Source organism: Emydura macquarii, unplaced genomic scaffold, assembly GCF_026122565.2.
Source record: "Emydura macquarii macquarii isolate MOO-44397 ecotype Brisbane River unplaced genomic scaffold, CSIRO-AGI_Emac_v2 contig_554, whole genome shotgun sequence".
NCBI classification, from domain to species: Eukaryota; Metazoa; Chordata; order Testudines; family Chelidae; genus Emydura; species Emydura macquarii.
The window spans coordinates 10,554,530-10,577,101 of NW_027130691.1; the positions used below are offsets into that span (position 1 = coordinate 10,554,530).

Genomic DNA, 22,572 nt, shown 5'->3' on the forward strand with positions numbered 1-22,572 from the left:
CCTATGCAAGTAAATGAAGGTAGTGACTTCTCCAGTGCAATCTTACAAGAATAGGAATACAAGATTTCCTACATACATTAAAAAAAAGTTAGATTTGTGGTTTAGGTGACCTAGTGCAGGAGTTCTCAACCTTTTTCTTTCTGTGGCAACCCGACCCAACATGCTAGAAAAACTCCAGGGCCCAGCAGAGGGTGGGAGCTCTGGGCTTTTAGCCCTGAAGTGTGTGGGGCCCATAGGTATAGTTTGACTTCTCTTTTCGGGGGAACAGGGCCTGGCAGGGCTTGGGCCAGCTCTGCACAGCAGGGCCCAGGGAGGAAATGACTCAGCAGGCCACCCAGGGTTGGGAGGGGGGCCACAACCAAAAATTATGACTCCAAAGGGCGGGGGCTCAGCTCCAAAATTATGAAAACCACTCTGTATAGGAAAACGGCGGTATCTCAGGGCTGTGTGCAGAGCAAGCCCCCCCAACCCCATTGCTACCTTTCCCACTCACCCCATTGCTGCTCCCCAAGGGCTTTGCCTGCCCCAGTGCCAGGTCCTGGTGCCTGAGCAGCACTTACTGGCTGTGCGCTAAGGAGCAGCTTCAACCCCAAGCAGCAGGAGGAGGAGATGGAGGAGTGCCATGGCTGCCTGCTCCATGGCCCCAGCCAGAGCAGCAGCTGCCCCACACTGCCCAGCTCCAGCTTCGGCCTTTGACCTGGCCATGGGGTAGGGCCTCTGGGAGGTGGGGAAAGAGAGGAGTAGGTGGGGGATGTGGAGCTGGCACGCTCTGGTTAAGACAGTGCAGTTTGGAGGAACAACACCCCCGTGCCCACTCCAACCAAGGGCTCAGGGCTCATGGACCCCCTGAAACTGGCCTGCGGGGCTGCAGAGACCCATGGTTGAGAACTGCTTGCCTAGTGCAGTCTTTTATGTGTTGATGTGAACCTTGGCCTGAAACGTGTCTGGAGCCAAATGATGGTGACAGGTAACACTAAAAAATTAATATACTCGCCATGCTTTTTCATATGTGGTCGCCACTAAATGTACACCATATCTGCAGTCTTCACGAAGACTGAAGTAATAGCTGTTCCCTTGTTATGTATTCCATTGACTCTTCTGTGGCTATATGTTCAAAATAAACTCAAGACCAACCTTTAGTAAAAGGATTTTGCTAATTTTAGGGTTAACTGATAAGATGCGTAGTGATTTTAATGTGATGAAAGACTTGGCTGTTCATACAAGACTGACACCTGAGCAAAGACAGCGTGAAGTTGGAAGACTCATTGAGTACATTCACAGGTAAGTTACTTCAAAACCTCTGGTTCTTTGGGAAGAAGGGTTTTGTTTTGATTAAAGTTAATTTCTTTTTGGTAATAACTAGGTGGACTTTTTTAAAGCTCCTGTCAACTTTTACTGGAGAAAATTGTTACTTTAACTCTTTGCTGGAAAAACCTTTCCCTTTAGGTACAAAATACATCATGTTTTAGCCAGAAATCCTGACTCACTAGGTGCTAAGTGATTAATGGCTTTATAATTTGTTTTTAAATTTAAACAGGGATGACAATGTTCAGAAGGAACTTCGTGACTGGGGTTTGAGTTTTGATTCCAATTTACTATCCTTTACAGGAAGAGTTGTTCAAGCAGAAAAGATCCATCAAGCAGGAAAAGTGGTAAATAAGTAATTTTAATAAATTAAAGCATCTTTGAACAAAACAGATTCTTTTTAAAGGGGGTACATAATGTCAACTCAGTTTTTTTAAACAAACTTAAACAATTTCAGTTTTCTTAGTGAACAGCTTCTAAATAGTAGTGCCGGAATATTTTTAAGTTCTACTAAAAACTTCTTTAGGGTTTTTCTGCTCCCCAGTTATGTAAAAGAGTCTCGATAGCAAGGGAGAAGTTGACTAAAGTGTTTTCAAATGCACATCGTAAACAGGGAAAAATAACTTCTTTACTAATCATCTCATGTTAAAACTAATAGGAAAACTGTCAGTTCCCTGTTCTCTGGCTTCCCTGTTCCCTCTGTCTGGCTTGGTCAGCGATGTGCAGGCCCCATTCCAGCCAAGTCAATACCAAGGTCTGGGGGGAAGCCTTCAGGATCAGAATGCCTCTCTGGCAGGGTGAGGGGGCCACAGATGCCAGCAGAGGAGGAACTAACGGTGGTATTTCCAACATGCAGTTTTCTTCCCAATGCAGGTTTTTCCTTGTAGAATACTTCCAACTAAGGAAAGGGGGGAAAACCAAACACACAACCCTACCTGTCTGCTGGTGAACTCAGATGGGTAGCTTAGTCTCCCAGCTGCCTATGTTTCACCAGCTATCTTCATCTACTTCCGCAATCACACACTTCACCATTAGCACAGGCACTGTTAATACATTCAATAGAAAACTGTAGACTGTGTGTGTGCATAGATTGTCTTTGAAGAAGCATCTTTTTTAACACCTCAATTCTGTTAGCGGTTTGAGGACTAAGTATATGATAGTCCTGAGAGTTTTTAAACTAGAAAATAGACCAAAATGAGTATCTCAAGAAATCCATTTGAAGTTCTGTTTTTGGAACTCAAGTAGTTGAATCAGAATTCTGTTAATCAGTTTGCACACTGGGGTATCATTCCTTCATACCATCAGTGGAAACAAGAGCACTTGAGTTCTGTATTTATTGGGGTTATTCCCGTTAGTGCAGCAGTTGCATTTTGCACAAGAACAAAAATCATATCTGGGAAACACCCCTTTATGAGGACAGCTATGTCTTCTCTGTCCAGAGCTCCCAGGCAGTTACAGTTCTTCAAGTGCTTGCTCATGTCAATTCCATGATAGGTATGTGCATGCCCATATGCACAGCTACCAGAAATTTTTGCCTTAACAGTATCCATAGGAATGGCTCTAGCACCCTCTGGAACCATGCGCTCATGCTGGTATATGAGGCACCACTGGCCTTGTGCCCTCTGTTCCTTCTTCCTGCCCATGACGGTTACTGGAATGTCTTTTCTCTCTTGCAGTTGGAAGTGCTTCATAGTTGCTATCATAGTTGTTGTAAAATAGTTAATTTTTTCTTGTATATAGTTAGAAATTAGATGTTATTAGTCCAGCTAAGCATGTCTAATTCCCCGGGTTTCAAACCGTGTTCTACGTGCCACAATCCCTTCTCGCTCAATGGTGCCCATGATAGTTGTTTAAATGCTTAGGGGAGAAGCACAGAAGGGTTAAGTGCAGGATCTGGAAGGACTTTAGGCCACAAACCAAGAAGGACAGGGACATTTGTCTGAAAGCCCTGTTGATGGAGGTGGCACTGAAAGCAGCCTCAGAACCACCCCGCTCTGACTTGGTACTGAGTACGTTAGTATCTGTGCAGAGCACACCACCGGCACTGGGCCATTTTGCTCGCACTGAAGAAGTGGCAGAAGAAGCAGTGCTCAGACAGAGGCCATTCTGCCATATCCAAAACACATAAGAAGGAGGACCCCTGTTGGACCAGTTGCCAATGTCAGGGTGGGAGAAGCCAGTTTCTTTGCCTGGGCTCCGAGCCTGGTGATGAAACCACCTCCGACTCCTGGGAATGGAAGGGGGCCCCTGCAGATAGTTGTACCGTCAACGTTGGAGGTCTTTCAGACAGCCAGGGACCTTATGGCCCTGCTATTGCCTCCTATTCCTTGAGACCATCCCCTGGCATCATAATTGGCGAAGGCACTGACATTCAGGGGAAAACCTGCGATGGGACCACGAGAATGGACTCTTGACTGGTGCTGCTCCACAGAATCCCGGCGCTGATCTAAAACACTTCGGCCCTGGTCACCAGCTTGGAGAAGGACCCCACGTTTACAGCACTGGTCCCTGATACTCTCAGTCTCTAGTGCCAAGGCACTCATCTCCAACAGGGCACTTCCGATCCTGATTGCCCCGATACCAATCTTCATTCTCTCAGTACCAATCGCCAACAATGTGGTATTGAGCACAGTTCCCCTGGCACCGATCTCCAGCACCCTGTTCCCTAACACCATGCCATTCGCCGCACTATTGTCGCTCCCCACCAGAGCTGCACCGCTCCTGGAAAGTCTGGTGTCGATCTTCCCCGTTCAGCACCGCATTGCAGCCAGGTGAAAGCACCATAGGCTCCACCTTGGTCCCTGAGGGAAGATCCATCCTATTCGGAAGGGAAATCTAGTCCCCAGCCCTGTCAGCACCAACCCTCAGGACACAAGTTTTTGCTGCAGGTCCCACAATTGCAGGTTGGCCCCATGGTCAATGATTGGTCCAGTGGCCATACTGGAACCCCGTGGGAGATCCCCATGGCACCAGGCCTCTACTCGTACAGTCATCCAAGGAAGCAGTCCGTGGCACCAGTGGCCCCAGTGGAGGATCAAGACATGGCTTCTGACCCCAGCACCGAATCACAGGACCCAGCAGCAGTAGCAGCCCCCCGGTAAGAGGAGGAAATGATTCCCCTTCCCCTGGCACTAACATCCCAGGATGAGGTGGTCGCTGGCGTGGGCCCCCCAATCTTTTCGGATGACTTTCAGGCTCACCAGGGACTCCTTGAAAGCGTTGCCTTCAGTTTAGGAGCTCAAAGATAACCTCTTTGTGCTAGCTGCTGCACTGCTGGCTCGAGTTGCATTACCAGTGCACGAAGGGATGTTTAAAGTGGTCAAAGCTCTGTGGAAGGCTCCATCTTCCCTGCCATCAACATCAAAGAGGGCCGAAAAGAAATATTACATCCTGGCCAAGGGATTCAAGTACCTCCCCTCGCACCCACCCCTGGGATTCCTAGAGGTGGCAGCCATGAACGAGTGAGAGGCAGGTTAGGCAAGCTCGACCCCAAAGAATAAGAACTCGAAGAAGCTGGGTCTGTTTGGAAGAAAAATTTATTCCTCAGCCAGTCTTCAGTTTATAATCTCCATTCAGCAAGTGTTGCTAGGGAGATATAATTATAATATCTGGGTCTCTTTGACAAAGTTTAAGGATTTATTGCCACATGAATTCCAGACAGGAGGTTGCCTCTATCCTAGAGGAAGGCAAGGTGCAGACAGAGTTAGATGCAGCAGATCCGATGGCCTCTGCGGTGTCCATGTGCAGATGTTCCTGACTGCAATCTTCGGGGTTGTCCCAGGAGTTTCAGCAATTGATTCAAGACCTTCCTTTTGAGAATAGTTCCTTTTTTCAGAACAAACTGACGCTAGCCTCCAAGGCCTTAAAGATTCTAGGGCCACCTTGCACTCCCTAGGCCTATACCCGCCTCAGGCCTCTAGGTGACAACACATCTTCAAGAATAACAGTTAAAAAAGGCCAGTAGCAGTTTTATACTTGCATTAAACTATTTGATTTTTAGCCCATGTATTATTCTCCTATATAATTTCAGTAGCTATTGAGTTCCTTCCCATGCTAACCTTTTCTCTTTGATCCTGTTAAAGAAAAACATAGTGAGAAATTCAATGAAGCTGAAGAGCACTGGTTTGTGTTAATCATACATACCACTTTTCTGTACTCCCCCACTCAAAATTAAAAAATGCTTTTGACTGGCTTAAGTAAATTGCCTCAGTGTAGAAGAATTTGGAGATATGGTACATGTTGATAAACTGATCTATAACTTTAGCAGCTCTTCTTGGTATTCTTACATAATAAAGATCTTTTAAAGTATACCAGGAGACATTTTCTGATGATTTCTGATGTGGAACTTTAATTTCTTCTTTGAATGCTTGTGTGTGTACATATTTCACTTCAGGTGTATGCATGCCCAGTGCACTAAAGCCAGAGACTTTTGGTCAGTACCAGTTGAAGGCAAAAAGGCCAAGGCTGCCCTGACCCCTTTTCAGTTCCTTTTCCACTGCCCATGGCTCTGAGTTGGAACAGTCTGATGCCTGGAGCTCACTCTTTCTATTATGCATCAGCACCCTTCTTATGTAAACAGTTGACAGTATTAGCTTGTGTAATTAGTGTTTTTGCTCCCTGAAGGGACAATTCATATTTGTTTTGCTCCTTGGTTGGTACTCGATTACTGGCATATAATTATGCATATGTCCCCGGGTTTTAAAACTGGCCTTCCTATGAGGCAGTTATGCTCATCAGTGCTGGGCATATTAGCTGTGAAGAGCATGTAAGGGACAGATTCAGTATTTGCATGTCCTGTATCAGAAAGACAAAAAAATCGAAGGAGGCACATCTGAGACAGTTGACAGTTGAGCAAGGAGAATACTCCAGAAATGCTCTGACTGCTAAATCTTCATCTGAGTCCTTTCTCAGGAGAAGTAAACCCCTTAAAAAGCCTAGAGAGAAGACACCATTCTCCATCTCGGGGGCTTTCTTCTAAGGCAGCCAACACTTCCAGTATCTGGAGATGAGAGGGGCTCCAAGACACAAGAATGCTGTCTTCAAGCTTATACAGAGACTACAGCTGCCATATTGTGTCTGGAAAAGGCTCACATAAGCTGTCCTGTGCATCATCCTAAGGCAGAGAGCTCTGGAGCACTGCTCCCGGTACCGTTCTGAGTCAACACACTTAACACTGGTACCGAGCCCCTGAGTACCATCCAGGCCAGTTGTCTGCTCCATCTACTTTGGTGCTGATGGCCTCTGCACCGGTGCCATGACTTCATCTTGTGAAGTGCCATTGACATCAGGAGATTCTACCAGGAGACACCTGCTGGTACTGCACCACTGCCAGAGGATTATTCATTCTTCCCTAAGTCATGAAGCAGCAGTTAGGGCTTCTCCATCCAGGTCTCAGAGATTTAGATTTTTGGTGCCTCCTACTCCTGGATGGCATCCCTCAGTGGGACCTGTTCACCATTCTCACTGGTCCATGGCTCAGGACATATCTCCTTGAGTTCCCTTACACTGACCCCTGCTCTTTATGGTTGCCCTGCCCTCAGCCTTACTGGGACAGCCTTACATGGGACATTCTCGAGGCCACCAGATTGGTTCAGCCTCTCACTCCAGGCCCAGGTTTGACACCACTACTGTCCATGAAAGATATTTTAGATTCTTATCCTGTGACCAACCTGGGTCAATTGGATGAGACACACCCAAAAGGAGGTGCAATAAGGTGCCTCCATACTGTCATCTTCCTCACCAAATGAGATGGTGGTACCCATCTCGGATGATGAGGCCTTTCAAGACCTTGTGCAAGGGTCACTTCATCACTTGACATACCAGCAAAGGTGGTCTAAGAGAATCTCTACTGATATATTCTGGAGAAAGTTGTGCCTGGATGGATTCCTTTATCTACTAATGATGCTTTATTGGACCCTGCCAAAATCCTTTGACACTCTAGCTTTTTAACACTTACCTCAAAGAGTGGATCGCTGCTACCAGGCACACTCACAGTATTTTGAACAGTTCTTCTTTGATTCTCTGTGCCAGTTTTCCTGGTTGTGGCTGCAGCAAGCAGAGGTAGAGGCAGTATAGATCTACCCCTAAAGATCATTCATTTGCAGAATGAATGGGGGGAGAAATTTCTCTTCCCAAAGATTTTCTAAGTGGATTTTGGGATGTATCCTGTTAAAAGTTGACTGTTCTCCTCTGCTGTAAAGATATAAGAGCTCTCGCTGTTAGCACCCATGCTGCCTCTGTAGCCTTCTTCAAGGTGTTCTTCATAGAAATTTGTAAAACGGTTATATGGCTGCAGTCCATGCTCTTTACAAGCGGTCCATGCTCTTTACGAGACATTATTTCTTAGTTCAGGCTTCCACAGCTGATGCATCTTTTGGCACAGCAGTATTCCTATCAATAGTACTGAAGATGTGCTTGCACCCTCCTCTTCAGAGACTACTACTGCTTGTCAGTTACCTAGAGATCATCACTGGAAGAAGGAATGAAGTTACTCAACTTCTATAGTAAGTGGAGTCCTTCAGGATGTGTTGTCTCTACCTGCCCTGCTTCCCCTCTGCATTGGATCCTTCAAGTGTGATTTGTGGTAGAAAAGGAACTAGAGAGGCAGTTGGCCTGCTCTACCTTTTATACCCTCTGTGGGGAGCACAAGGTGGACAAAGGCGTAGGCACAGCCTAACAGTCACTGCTAGCAAAAATGTTTGAGTCTCAGGCACATAGAGCACATACACACACTCCACAGTGAAATAGAGAGAGTCATCACTCTAGGGACTGTACTTACTGTAAAAAGTAAATAACTTCCATTTCTTAGTTATGTCATGTGCACATATATTCCATGACCCACTGTCCTTTTTTCACTACTTCAGAGTCTATCACCATGATTCTGCCTCACTTTTTTGTTCTCTGGAGGCATAAGGACACTCACCATATGTGCCCCTGCAATGGGGTACTACTGACCAAAAGTCTGTGGCTCCAGTGCACTGGTGTGTGCACACCAAATAGATATCTGCACAACACATCTCAAAGAATCACAGTTGGTGTTACAGGTAGGTGATGTTTCTTTTTTAGTAAATTTATTGTTAAGCACAAAACAGAATTCTCTGAAATAATTGACTTTTACGACAGAATGCAATTATGTCCTTAACTGTAATCTAATGCTAAAGTTAATACCTCATAAACACTGGATCTAAGTCCTTCAACCAAAATATGTACCTTTCCAGAAATAAGAATCTTGCAGAAACTCAAGAATTTTTTGAAAAACAGAAGTATTGAAAGATGCATGCAATGACTAGATAAATGTAGTTTCTTTTTTAAGCTGAAGAAAATAACACGTATAAGCCAAAATCAATAAAATTCTTCAAATTAAGTTCTGTAGCTAAAGTTGGTACTGCAAGTAGAGCTGGTTGGAAAACTGTCAAAACCAATTTTTGTTGGGAAAAGTTTGACAAAACTGAACATTTATGTGCAATTGATATAATTTTGCCTAATATTCCCATGGAAAAACATTAAAAACAAGTTTTTTAGAAAATTTGGTACTGTTTTGAATTTTTGTTTTTCCATTATTCTTTTTTGATGTTATAAAAACATAAAGGGCCATATTGGTTCAGACAGACTGTGTTCATCTAGCCCAGTATCCTGTCTTTGGACAGGAGCCAGTGCCAGAAACTTCAAAGGGAATGAAGAGAATGGTAGTGCATGTTATCACTACTACTGACATGTCATAATGACATAGTAGTTGATTTTTTTTATTTCAGTTGTTACTAAATACTGATTGAAACACCTTTGAAACTCTTTGATCTAGAAAGGATGTTTCAATCAATACTAAGTATCAGCTGTCTCTAATGTTAAAAATAAAACAAATAGAATATTTTGTCACATTATGCCCTACTACTTACTGATGTAATGAATTTATATATACTAAAATGTAAAGTAAAATGAAATTCAAAACAAAATTTCAGAATTCCAAAATGAGAAATTTCTGAAACTGAATTTTACATTCTGTTTCAAAGGACATTTTTGTAAATTCTCAGGCTTGATCAGCTGGAGCTGCAAGGGCAGATGATGCTGTGTTCTGGAGTATATAAGGATGTAGATTTTTTGCAAGTTAATTATGCTCCAGCAGGAACTTAATTTAATCCTTTCTCATTTCCAGTTTGACTACAATCCTCAATTTGCAGACTGGTCGAAAGAAACTAGGGGAGCTCCCTTAATTAGTGCAAAGCCATTGGACAACTGGCTTTTAATATACACACGGCGCAATTATGATGCTGCCAATGCATTAATTCAAAATCTATTTAAAGTCACACCAGCCATGGGCATCCAAATGAATAAGGCAATCATGTAAGTACTGTAAAAATTGATAAATAATTTGCTCAGAAACAGTTCTTTGAATTTTTCAATAATTTGTTAAATGAGGAAGGAGTTGTAATGTAATTATATATTTCTATTAAGCTGTATTTTAATTTTATATATCTATTTATCCAAAGGGCTCTCAAAATTTCAGATGGTTAATTACTTAGTAAAAGGATTAGGTTTTGGAGCTAATGTTCCAGTCCAAGGAATATTTGACTAGGGATTAGAGAGGGTGCTGCTGATAGAAAGGGCTCTGCTGGATTTCAAAAGTTTATCTAGCATAAAGCATGGAGCTACTTTTAATGTAAACAAGAGTAGTAGTAGCACAGATTCTAGTGTATTGTTATCCTTTCCAGAGTCCATTTAAAAGTATGACCAAAAGTCTCTCTTAGTCAAGCTCTCATGACTATTTTTAAACTTGATTTTCCTTCATTCTTACTAGAAACTCTAGTTTGGGGATGTTTCCTTTTAATGTTTCTGAAGCGGTAGTGTGAAAACTTTAGTACAGTGTGAATAGAGTAACTTTTCTAACAACTGTAAATTTAAGCTACCTTGTACTTAATTTCTGTTGATGCATGGGTATCTTAGTTATTTCTGCTTCATCAGCCACTATAACTTTAGGTACAGCCACTTTTAGTTTCTTGTGTTTTTTTTCCCCTTTTTAGGATTGAAGTAGATGATAGAACAGAAGCTTATTTGAGGGTCTTGCAACAAAAGGTTACCTCTGACACACAGATAGTATGTATGCTGATTCCATAATTTCAAAGCATATTAATCTCTGCTTTTGGCTATGTATTGCATTAATATCCTAATAATGAAATTAGCTTTGTGGATTCACACTTACGGAGTTAAGTGCTTAAACTCTCTAGTGTCAAATGATACTTTGACCAGACATGTAGGAAATTCTGTATTTAGTCTAGCTTCAGTGCTTAAATATAGAATTGTTGAGCACTCACCATCCCTGAAAATCAGTTTTAGGCACCATACCTTAAGCACCCAAACTGTCTAAATACTTCACAGAAAACACTTCGGATTTTTTTGTTGTGATGGAAAGCTTGCTGGAAAGGGGACCAGAGCAATGTATTGTATAACAGATGTTTCAAACAAATAGTAAATTTGATTCTGCTGTAGTTTGGTTTTCTAAAACTTTTCATTTTAATTTTTCAGGTAGTTTGTGTTCTGTCCAGTAATCGTAAGGACAAGTATGATGCTATCAAGAAATACTTATGTACTGATTGTCCAACTCCAAGCCAGTGTGTGATAGCTCGCACCCTAAGCAAGCCACAAACAGTAATGGCTATAGCGACAAAAATTGCGTTACAAATGAACTGCAAGATGGGTGGAGAGCTCTGGAGTGTTGAAATCCCAGTAAGTAGCTGGTTTTGTTTCAATAACATTGTATCGCTTGAGTCTTTCTGATCACATTTTAAGAAATCATTAGAAGACTTTATCTTGTTTGGTACAACTTTTAAACATTAAAGAAATGTTCAGAAAGGCACTAGATGGCTGATTACTGCATCCAACTTTCAGTTGGTTACCAGCAGGGTATCCTATCCAAAATAACTTGCTTCCAAAAAGAAAATGCCAACATGGATCAGCTTACTTCATAGGATACCTGAAGAAATAAGTAGTTGATAACGTTATTCAGGAAAATAAAGTGTACAGATAATAGTGTTCTGAACTTTTGAGGAAGCAGTTGGAGATGGATAGTTCAGTCATAAAATGTAGGCTTCTGACTGTCGGCACAGGTACTTTCAGTTAGCATTCCATAAATTAAAGGTCAATTTTTAAAATAAACATTCGGTATCCTGGATAGTGAAAAAGCCATGATTATTTTTGAAGCTTTTGGTGTTTTCAGTCTATACTACTTTAGTACAAGTATGATAAACGTTGGTTTGCTTTTGGCATGTTTTTGCACTTCTTTAATATACTCTGCACTATTTTCTTTAAGTTGAAACAAGTTATGATTGTGGGAATTGACTGTTATCATGACACTACAGCTGGGCGCCGATCAATTGCAGGATTTGTTGCTAGCCTGAATCAGGGAATGACACGGTAAGACTTCTTGGCATTCAGTATAAAATGAAAGAACTTGACAGATCTATATTCTTAAAAAAGCCTAATGTAATGAGCATCCATTTAAAAAAATCCTTGTCTACATTGGTTTAACTTCATACTATACATGTTAGTGAACACTGTGTAGGCAAAAGCTCCTAATTAGCTGACTATTAAGTAGCTGTACATTATTTTCCAGACTTTTCAGGAATAAGATGATAAGCTGACTGACCAGTAGAAAGAGTTTCTTAATTCTCAGGTGCACTGCTTTGTAAATATTATTTTTAAAAAAGCATGCAACACTGCTTTGAGTTGAGGGACATATATGCTGTGTGCTAGATGCCTTACTGCATTTTATTCTAAGTTCAAATAACTTTTCTGTGGTAGAATTTACTATCTGATTTATTTGGTTGCATGATGGGTAAATTGACAAATCTTTGTTTGCATTCAACATAATGAGGATGAAAGATGACAACTTTTGTAGATGGGAAATGGAAAGACAGTCCTCCATTTGAGAATCTCTTCAGATTTCCACTTTTGTTGGGGTAAAATAAGGCTTAGGCGCTGGTGCTGTGAACTCCAGAAGCACTTAAAAGCAGTGTATGTTGGGCTTGCATGTATGTCTGTCCTCTTGTGAATCCTGATGTTCAATGCAAGGCTGTAAAAAGGTCTATCTGCCAATGCCATCTTATCTTAATGTCTGCCCTTATCCATTCTCATCAAAGCCAGGGTTCCATAAGGAATCCATAATTCGCTATATAAATTGGTCTGTGACTCAACCAAAGAAGTCCTTTTTTTTTTTATTCTGACGCATCTGGGTATCCTCTATGATCCAGTCAATCTGTGGTCTTCTTTGAGAGTCAGAAAGGTGAAGCCGGATAGCCCATTCATTCTCATATCTCTGACCTTAGTACAACAAACCAATAGACTACAGAATACTCTATTATTTTTCTCCAAGAGCTGGTAGCTTCTAATCAGTTTCCTCACAGTGGGGCTCTCCAGAGACTGTTCATGACATAGAAAGGAAGGCTTGTCTGTAACTGACAGTCTCAAATTGTTTTACTTCTGCAGATCTACAATTTACAGTTCTCTTTCCTGCTTCTCAGGTAGTTGTTAGCTATTTTGAATATCTAACTGAGGGAGACTGGGCTGTGGTCTCTTTTTATGTAGCCTCACACTCAGTTTGGATTTATAAGAGGAAGTGTAAGTTGGCCCAAGACACATGTCTGCTCCAACTGTCTTTTGTGGAGACAATGTACATGTATGGTATCAAACTCAAGTTGGTGGGATTATTCATTTTTTTCCTGATGACCAGAGATCCCAATTTTCTGTGATTAAAAAAACCCAAAGTTCTCCAATAAAAAAACCCCATCCAAATCCACATTTTCCCACAATTAAAATGCAACGCTGAACTTTAGTTTCCCTAGCCACAATATATATTGGTATCAGTTGAACACAGTGTTTTATTGATATATTTACAATTTTTAAGGTTCAAAGCCTATTAGTGCCATCAACATTATAATAAAATTAATATAATGATCCAGTCGAGGTGCTTTTTTTTTTTTTTAATGTTATCTATGGCCAAGCTGTTTCAGCCTCTTGTTTTCATTTCTTTTCATTGTTTGTTTAGCACATTCCTTGTGGTCTCTAATTGTCTTCCTTCAAATGTAATCTACAGACTTGCTGCATACAGTACAGAACAGCACATTGCCATCAATATGAAATTTGTCCTTGCCAAACTCAGTGACACAGTCTTTGGGGTGATTTTTAAAGTTTTCAGCATCTTTTCATAACTTAATTACTCACAACTGCAAGTTGAAGTGAAATTTGAGATGAATTAAAACACGAAGCCCCATGCACTGTTGGGTAACGGCTATATGTCGGAAGCTGTTTATTGGAGTATGTTTAGTTATGTACATTTAAAGCACATTCAAAAATCAAGCACGAGGGGGAGGGTTGTGCACGTTGGAAAAAGTGACACTGGTACTTTCAGTAAAATTTAGTTACTACTCAATGTTTTTATTTTTTCAAAAAGCTTTTAAAAAAAAAAAAAAAAAAGAAAAACCTAAAGGGAACCCCCTCATCCCCCTAAAAAATTCTGTGTTTTTTCCATGGCAAATGGATTTCTAGGATCCTTGCTGATGACTGTGACATATAGGACATATTTGCCAAAATTAACTGTTTGGACCTGTCAACCTTACTTGCTTTAGAAACTAATAGGTTACTTTGATGCTTTTCTTGATTTTCCCCCCCCCTCCTCCCCCCAAACAGCTGGTTCTCTCGCTGTGTCTTCCAAGATCGTGGACAAGAACTTGTGGATGGACTTAAGGTCTGTTTGCAAGGTAAAGTTTTCTTCCTTCAACAGATTAAGGCCTTTTGGGTTGCAGGTCCTTCTCAGAACAGGCTTCTGTGTTACATTGAGGAAAACATCAAATTACACTTGAGTAAAATTACATTAGAAGTTTAGATATGATTACCACTGACAATTACCAAGTTGTTTTTATATAGCTTCTTCTTTCACTAATTTGCATGGTCCTAATTGATACGTTAATTGTTGTATGCAGTATTGTAGTATGTTGGTCCCAGGATATCAGAAAGAGAGAAAATGGAGTATCTTTTATTGGACCAATTTCTGTTGATGAAGAGACAAGTTTATACACAGCTATTCTTCAGAGAAGAAGTTGATCCAATAAAACAAATTACCTCACCCACCTTACCTCAAATAAAATTAAACATATTTAAAATCAGGTTTATCAAAAACGTATTTTAAATATGTTTAATTTTATTTGAGGTAAACAGGTTTCTAATGCATTTTCCAAGCACATCACTGTTAAAGATATCTTGCAGTAAGATGACTCAGGGAAGGAGGGGGAGTAACATAAAGATAAGACACTTAACAAAAGATGATTTTTGGGAGTCTGATAATAGGCTGAGTTTGTTTGAATAATATTGCAAAATATCTTTTGTCCCCACAGTTTTTTTCAGATTGAGTATTACAAACGGCAAGGCCAACCACAATGGACTCTAGTTACTAAGAAGCTTTTCTGATATTTTACTGTGAATTTGACTGTGATTGGAATTTGAAGTGATTTGGGAGTTCAGGAATGAAAATTAACATAGTGTGATTTAATTATATAGAAATCTGGCTAATCAGTTAAGGATAGCTTGAATGTGTTTAATTCTGATAATTTCAATAAATTTAGTACTAATATGATCTTAGTCCACAGGTAAACAATGTTTTTGTGTGGGTGAGTGGGTGATTAACATCCATCCACTAGTCTGTTCATGCTTTTCAGACAATTGAAAAAACTTCCAGTTGCTGCCAACCTGGTCTGGAATCAACAGCAACTTAAAGTATATCTGTACTACAAGTGACACAAGGGCACATCTGTATTCTATTCTACAGCAGCATAGCTGCAGTGCACTTGCTAGAGCAACAGTAGGGGTTTTTCTGTTGTAGTAAATCCACCCCCTTAAGAGGCAGTAGCTAGGATGACGGAAGAATTCTTTCATCAACCAAATTGTCTACACTGGGGCTTATATCCGTTTACTTATGTTTCTCGGGGGAGTGAATTTTTCACATCCCTCAGCAACATAGCTAGGTTGACCTAAGTTTTAGGTGTAGACCAGGTCTTAGAAGTGAAAAGCTTCATAATTTATTGCCATAGACTCATAGACTATAAGGTCAGAAGGGACCATTATGATTGTGTAATATAGATCCATTCTGAATTTTAACTCCTGAAAGACCGTCCCATTATGGTTGCATAACTTGAATTTGCTTTTCTTAAAGCTGCTTTAAGAGCCTGGTTCAGCTGCAATAACCATATGCCTTCTCGCATTGTCGTGTATCGTGATGGTGTAGGAGATGGTCAGCTAAAAACCTTGGTTAAGTATGAAGTACCCCAGTTTTTGGATTGCTTGAAATCTGTTGGTAAAGACTACAAGTAAGTCTTTTACGGTGTATGCAGTGATGCCATGAAAGGCTGTAGTAATGTAAAAGTGTGCATTGTCATGCTTCAGAAAAGCAATAAGGTTGCTAAAAGATTGCATATGTCTCCTTTACACTAGTAGGCACTTGTATCAGAGAATCCAGTAAGTGACTTGCCCAAACAGCTTCATTCCTGCTTTTTCAGGGAAGATAAAGCTATTGCAAAGAAACTAAATTAATTCTTTGCATCAGTCTACTCTTTATGGCTGACGATATGAAGGAAATTCACAAACCATAGCCATTCTATTTAGGTGATGAATCTGAGGTGACATTAGAGGAGGTTTTGGAACAAATTTATAAACTAAACAGAATAAATCACTAGGACCAGATGGTATTCACTCAAATGGATGATATTCAATCACTGAAGGAACTCAAATATGAAAATGTAGAACTACTAACTGGTATATAACCATCATTTAAATAAGCTTCTGTACCAGATGACTGGAGAATAGCTAATATGACACTAGTTTTTAAAAAAGCTCCAGATGCAATTACAGGCCAATAAGCCTCCTTCAGTACCAGGCAAATTAGTTGAAACTATATTAAAGAACAGAATTATCAGACACGTAGATGAACGTGATTTGTTGGGGAAAAGTCCACATGATTTTTGTCTCACCAATCTACTAGAATTCTTTGAGGGGGGTCAACAAGCATATGGATAAGGGTGATCCAGTGGATATAGTGTACTTAGTTTTTCAGAAAGCCTTTGAAAGCCTTTCCCTCACCAAAGGCTCTTAAGGAAACTAAGCTGTCATGGGATAAGAGGGAAGGTCCTCTCCTGGATCAGTAACTAAGATAATTTATTCCTACCCTCTATTTCCTATCAGTTTTCAGAATGGAGAGAGGTAAATAGTAGTTCCCCCCAGGTGTCTGTACTGTTGAACATATTCATAAATGATCTGGAAAAAGGGATAAACCATGATGTGGCAAAATTTGCAGCTGATACGAAACTACTTAGGATAGTTAAGTCCAAAGTCCAACTCTTCCAACTGCGAAGAGTTACAAAGGATTCCCACAAAACTGGGTGACGGGGAACAAAATGGCAAATGAAATTCAATGTTAATAAATGCAGAGTAATGCACATTGGAAAATATCATCCCAACTATACATATAAAATGATGTGGTCTATATTAGCTGTTACCACTCAAGTAACTCTTGGGAGTCATTGTGGATAGTTCTCTGAAAACATCCACTCAATGTGCAGCAGCTGTCAAAAAAGCGAACAATGTTGGAAATCATTAGACAAGGAATAAATAATAAAATGGAAAATATCATATTGCCTCTTTATAAATCCATGGTATATCTACATCTTGAATACGGCATGTAGATCTGGTCGCCCCATCTCAAAAAAGATATATTGGAAATGGAAAAGGGGCAATAAAATTATTAGGGGTATGGAACAGCTTCTATATGAGGAGAGACTAATAAGACTGAGACATTTCAGCTTAGAAAAGAAACGACAGGGGGGGGGGGGAGAATATGATGGAGGTCTATATAATCATGACTGATGTGGAGAAAGTAAATAAGGAAGTGTTATTTACACTGTCTCATAATACAAGGACTAAGGATCACCAAATGAAATGAATGGACAGCAGGTTTAAAATGAACAAAAGGAAGTATTTCTTCGCACAACGCATAGTCAACCTGTGGAATTCTTTGCCAATGGGATGTTATGAAGGGGAAGACTGTAACAGGATTCAAAAAAGAACTAGATAAGGCATTGGCCACAGTCGCAAGACAGGATACTGGGCTAGATGGACCATTGGTCTGAGCCAGTATGATTGTTCTCATTGAGTTTTTATTATACTGGGTATTTTTTTTTTTTTTTACAGTGGTGATGGAAATACTTATTTTTCTCCCAATTTAGCATCTGGCAATATTTTTTTCTGCATATGTTTTTAGTGTATGCTAATAGATGTGTCCTATGTTGAGTACACCTAAAATAAGGGAGAGAAGAAACCTTATATAATATAAATATTGTTGTAGGGAAAACTTTCTACTATGGTCACAGGTGTTTGCGACTATGCAAGTGCAAAGGTTAATTATGTACAATGGCAGTGAGTTATGCTGAAATACCTGAATAGAAGTAATATATTAAGTGAAAATTGAAATACTAAAACCTGCATATTATAGTTTATTTAGAAGTCTGGTTTTTAATGGGTCAGTGATGATGTAGTTCCCAAAATGTACTTTAAAGAACTTAGGGGAAAATCCTCCAAACTGAAGTTTCAGAAAATTGCTCATATAATCTTTTCTAGCCCAAGACTTACAGTAATAGTGGTGAAGAAACGAGTGAATGCCAGGTTCTTTGCACAGGCTGGTGGAAGACTTCAGAATCCACCCCCTGGTACAGTTATTGATGTAGAGGTTACCCGACCAGAATGGTAAGTAATACTTTTAGGAATATAATAGCCCTTTGATGGTGGGAATCTCTCTTGTTTTGACTTGCATCCTGTTCCAGAAATGGAATCTGATGCTCATTCAAAAGAAATGAGTTGGCAAAATTGGATGTGCTTTTTACATACTTATGCTGTTGTCCCACTTCAAATTTGGTATCAAAATTATAAATTAGTAGGTGAAGGAAATGGAGAAGTTGTTGTCATTTAAATTTTAGCAAAAAACTTCCATAATGCAGTGCCTCATGAAATCCTCTGTGGGAGACAATTCCATTTGGCTTAGATTTGACCACTGCGAAATGTCTGGAATTGTTTCAAGGACTATAAACCAAGAATACTGATGAACTGTGGTTGATCAAGTTGGAGGTGCTGAAGGATTAGTCAGTTGTGCTATTAAGCAACATCTTCAATCTGGAATTGAGAGAGAAAAAGATGTAAATGAAGCTGGCTGCAAAAAACTGTGGAAGTGTTCAGAACACCAGTTAGCGCACAACTACCAAAGGCCCTATGGAAGTAAAAGGCAAATTGCCTAGACAAGTACAAGAATACAGTAGGAGAAAAATCATGACTTGACAGGAGGATAGAACTAGGTGATCTGATGTTTTTCATCTTGTAACTTCTATGACTAGTTGAAGTTAGCTTCATATAAACTTGCATTTTGCTAGAAAGTTTTACCATTTGCTTACCATGCTTTTCTTATATCATCTTAAAGATTGCAGCTACAATATGAGTAGTTTTCACATACTTTAGAACCTCTTTTGCTGTTTTATAGATTTTTGAGTGTATTCCACTTCATAAAATCATTAAGAAGCAGGTTTAGGCCATGAGAAACACCTCCTACTGCAGTAATAGGTGGATATTTATTAGGATGTCCCATGCTGCTTTCATGTTGTTGGCATTGTCAGTCAGAGCAAATTACTTCCCAACTTCCAAATTTCTCTAGTACGTCACATATTTCACTACTAATATACTCTTTGTGATAAGACAGATGCATCACTCCTTACTTTAAAGGACTCAAGTCACGTTGCGCTCACTAGGAATCTATACTCAACACAGAAAAGAAAATTCAATACAGCCATCCCATAAACCCCATTTGTCCCAGTTCCTTCCATCCCAGTGAATACTCTGAACCACAACATAAGAGACCAGGACCTAAAAACGAAGACAGTCCACCCCCCAACATCACAGCCCTCAGCCTCAAAACACCAGTTTTGATGCCTTGGTCGAGTCCTTGCGTGACCACTCCCTCCCAACAACAGCTGCAGCATACAGGCCTCATACATCCTTTTGGATGCTGCCTTGCTCTTTTCAAACAAAACTGGGAAAAAGTAACTTCAGACAGATGGGTCTTGGAGATCAATTCCAAGGCTGACTCTACTCCCTTCAACTCCCCCTCTCCCTAAGACCTTTCTCATGAGAGACTTATGTCAGGAAATAGATCACCTATTAAGCCTAAGGGCTATAGAATCAGTTCCTGATCAAATCAAGGGAAAGGAGGATGGAGACGCATTCTCTATTTAAGAGTACTGAACACACAAAAAAGTGCAAAAATTCAGGATGCTTATGTTGGCAGCAATTATTCCATCTGTAGACCAGGGAGATAGGCATCTTGTAAGTCAAGGGCTGAGAACACAATTTCCACAGGAGATTCCTCAGATTCACCTTTGGTCAGGACCATTACCAATACAGAGCGCTTCCATTTGGACTATGGTCTTCATCCAGAGTATTTCCCAAAGTTCTGTCTGTGGTAGCAGCTCATCTATGCAAATTGGAAATCATGATTTACCTGTATCTGCATGATTGCCTTATCAAGGCTTGTTCGTTTCACGATGCCCTTAGAGCCACTCAAAAGACTATGGAGGCATTCGAGTGGCTAGGCCTGCAACTGAATATCCAGAAATTGACCTTGATCTCAGTACAGCACTGGAATTTATAGGGGCTTATCTCGAGACGGTGAAAGCCAGAACCTTCCTCCCTCTACACAGATTCAACACCCTGACTGCCTTAATAGAAACCGCTCAGGTCAGCCCCCAAACGTCAACCAGAAATTACCTGCAACTGCTCAGGCACACAGTGGCATGTATGTTCATGATAACTTGCACAAGATTACACGTGTGCCTGCAAGTACGGCTCAGCTCTGTGTACATGTCTAACAGATAGTTTAAACAAGTCGTTCTCAGTGCTCTCCATGGTCAAAACCTCCCTCAAATGGTAGAAAGACCCATGGGATGCTTGTGCAGGTATTCCATTTACACAGCCTCCCCCAACATTGATACTGACAACAGATGCATCCCTAGTGGGCTGGGGGGCTCACCTGGGCAATCACAAGATTCAGGGCAAATGGTCTCTTCCAGGAGATTAATTTTGTAACTCAGGATAGTCAGGAATGAATGCTTGCATACATTTCCTACTGTTGATCAAAGACACACACATGCAACGACAGATAACATGGTGAGCATGTTTTACATAAACCACCAAGGGATTGTGGTAGCAATAAAATTATGGAATTGGTGCATTCACCACAACATTCACATATCAGTAGCTTACCTACCAGGAGCACAAGAATATAACAGCGGATTCTCTGTCGCACATTCTTCTGGATCATGAATGGGAAAAGAACCCAACAGTGCTCCACAACACCTTCTGTCACTGGGGAACCCCAACAGTAGATCTGTTTACTACTTACGGCAACAAGAAATGCATCCAATACTGTTCCAAAGCTGGGCTGAGGACACAGTCTTGGGGTGTGCTTTCCTCTTTCAATAGAGCACAGAGCTCCTATATGCCTTCCTTCCATTTCCACTCATGGCGAAGGTCCCTCTCAAAATAGAGAGCAAAAATCATATTGGTAGCTTCCACATGGCCAAGACAAATATGGTACCTGTACCTGACACAGCACAGTGCTCACCTCTTACTCTTCAGCCCCTTCGTCACCTTCTCTCTTAGGACAACAGGAGATCCATCATCCCAACTTACAGGTTCTCCAATTCAAGGTGTGGCTCCTCAATGGTTCCAACGCATAGAGAATTCCTGCTCTGAGAAGGTGAAAGCAGTACTATTACATAGAAAACCAATGACTCATCCCAGTTACACTCAGAGTAGCACTTATAACTTAGTCCTGGGCTGGAGTGTGCCCAGTATTTCTTCTGAGATTTCAGCTGTTAAACTTTGTCTCTGTCTCTATTCAGAAACTGCAATTTTTCAGACTTTGTCCAAATTTTGAGCATATTCTCCCATGGATGGCAAAAGGCATATCCTGACACAAAGGCCACCACCTGCCAAATTTCAAGTCCCTGCTCCAGAGCATGGGGTTGCTACAGTAGTACAAAGAAAAGGTCTCAAGAATTGAATATGGTCAAAACAACGTGTTTTTCCCTAAACCCATTCTTGGAAGCAGCTGACCCATTTTGGCTGAAATTTTTCAAATAGCATGAGGCATGTAAAACTTCAGCCTAGCAGTTGAAGTTTTACAAAGTTATAAGCAACTGAAAAGAGTCTTGTACTGGGAAGTGTTGGGCAACCGTAATAGACTGTCAGCCCAGCTTATAACGTATACAAAACTTGCCTTCTTTTTTTCACTTTCTTGTTGTGTTTATCATGATGTGGGTTCTACAAAGGCAAATTTAGTTTTTGTTTTTTAAAAAATGTGTGGTAAATTGATTTAAAGGCAAACTTTGTATTTTATGTGAAGGGCTTGGATTTGAATACAACTTTGGTTTGAATTTTTTCTTCAATTACAGGTATGATTTTTTTATTGTGAGTCAAGCTGTGAGAAGTGGTAGTGTTTCACCAACCCACTACAATGTAATCTATGACAGCAGTGCACTGAAACCAGATTATATGCAACGTTTAACTTACAAGCTCTGCCACATGTACTATAACTGGCCAGTAAGTACCTGCTTCTTCAGTGCATAAGTGTAAAACAAAAAAAATTGCTACTTTTTCCCCACTCAAGGGTGATATTCTGAGTATGTCATGTGAATAGCCCTCGTTGTGGGTTTAAGGATGCAAATCTTTTATTTGGAGGGGGAGCTATGAATAAAAACCTGTGTTCTGAATATGCATAGGAGTTTTTGCTTCCAGAGCAATGGCCTGGGCATCATTTAGCCTTAAGCTTAAAGAATTTATGCACCCATAAAGATTTAAAGTGATTTAAGTTACCTTGCTCAGCTGCTGCCTCTAGCCTAAATGTTCTAGTCCTTACATTCTGTACATGATCCTGTAGTGTCTCATTGGAAAATACCATTTAACTCTGTGTCCCAGAGAACGTAAGTAATACTGGATCATTCTTACTAATCTGTAGAATGTCAGACTCTGAGGAGAAGGGGTGCTGGGAAGGGGCAGTGGTTAGCACTCTTATCTCCTACTGGGATTGCCTTAGAACCTCTTCCCTTTTGCCTTGATGGAAGAAGGCCCACTCCAGAGAACTTATTAGACATGTCGGTATAGTATTAATAAATACTATACTTGATCTTCCAT

The 22,572-nt window shown here is 40.6% G+C and overlaps 1 protein-coding gene across 4 annotated transcripts in view; it reads left to right on the top strand.

Moving 5' to 3' along the window:
• PIWIL1 (piwi like RNA-mediated gene silencing 1) overlaps nt 1-22,572 on the top strand; it is a 163,914-nt gene that overhangs the window by 138,294 nt on the left and 3,048 nt on the right. For 3 of the 4 annotated variants that reach the window (XM_067539751.1, XM_067539749.1, XM_067539750.1), the window contains 10 exons: nt 1,164-1,281; nt 1,538-1,652; nt 9,455-9,642; nt 10,320-10,392; nt 10,822-11,022; nt 11,606-11,709; nt 13,981-14,051; nt 15,500-15,653; nt 17,956-18,081; nt 21,834-21,981. In XM_067539751.1, coding sequence (XP_067395852.1) covers nt 1,164-1,281; nt 1,538-1,652; nt 9,455-9,642; nt 10,320-10,392; nt 10,822-11,022; nt 11,606-11,709; nt 13,981-14,051; nt 15,500-15,653; nt 17,956-18,081; nt 21,834-21,981 — 1,298 coding nt within the window. Of the gene's footprint in view, nt 1-1,163; nt 1,282-1,537; nt 1,653-9,454; nt 9,643-10,319; nt 10,393-10,821; nt 11,023-11,605; nt 11,710-13,980; nt 14,052-15,499; nt 15,654-17,955; nt 18,082-21,833; nt 21,982-22,572 lie in introns of those variants that run through there. The other variant, XM_067539752.1, reaches the window with a different exon arrangement.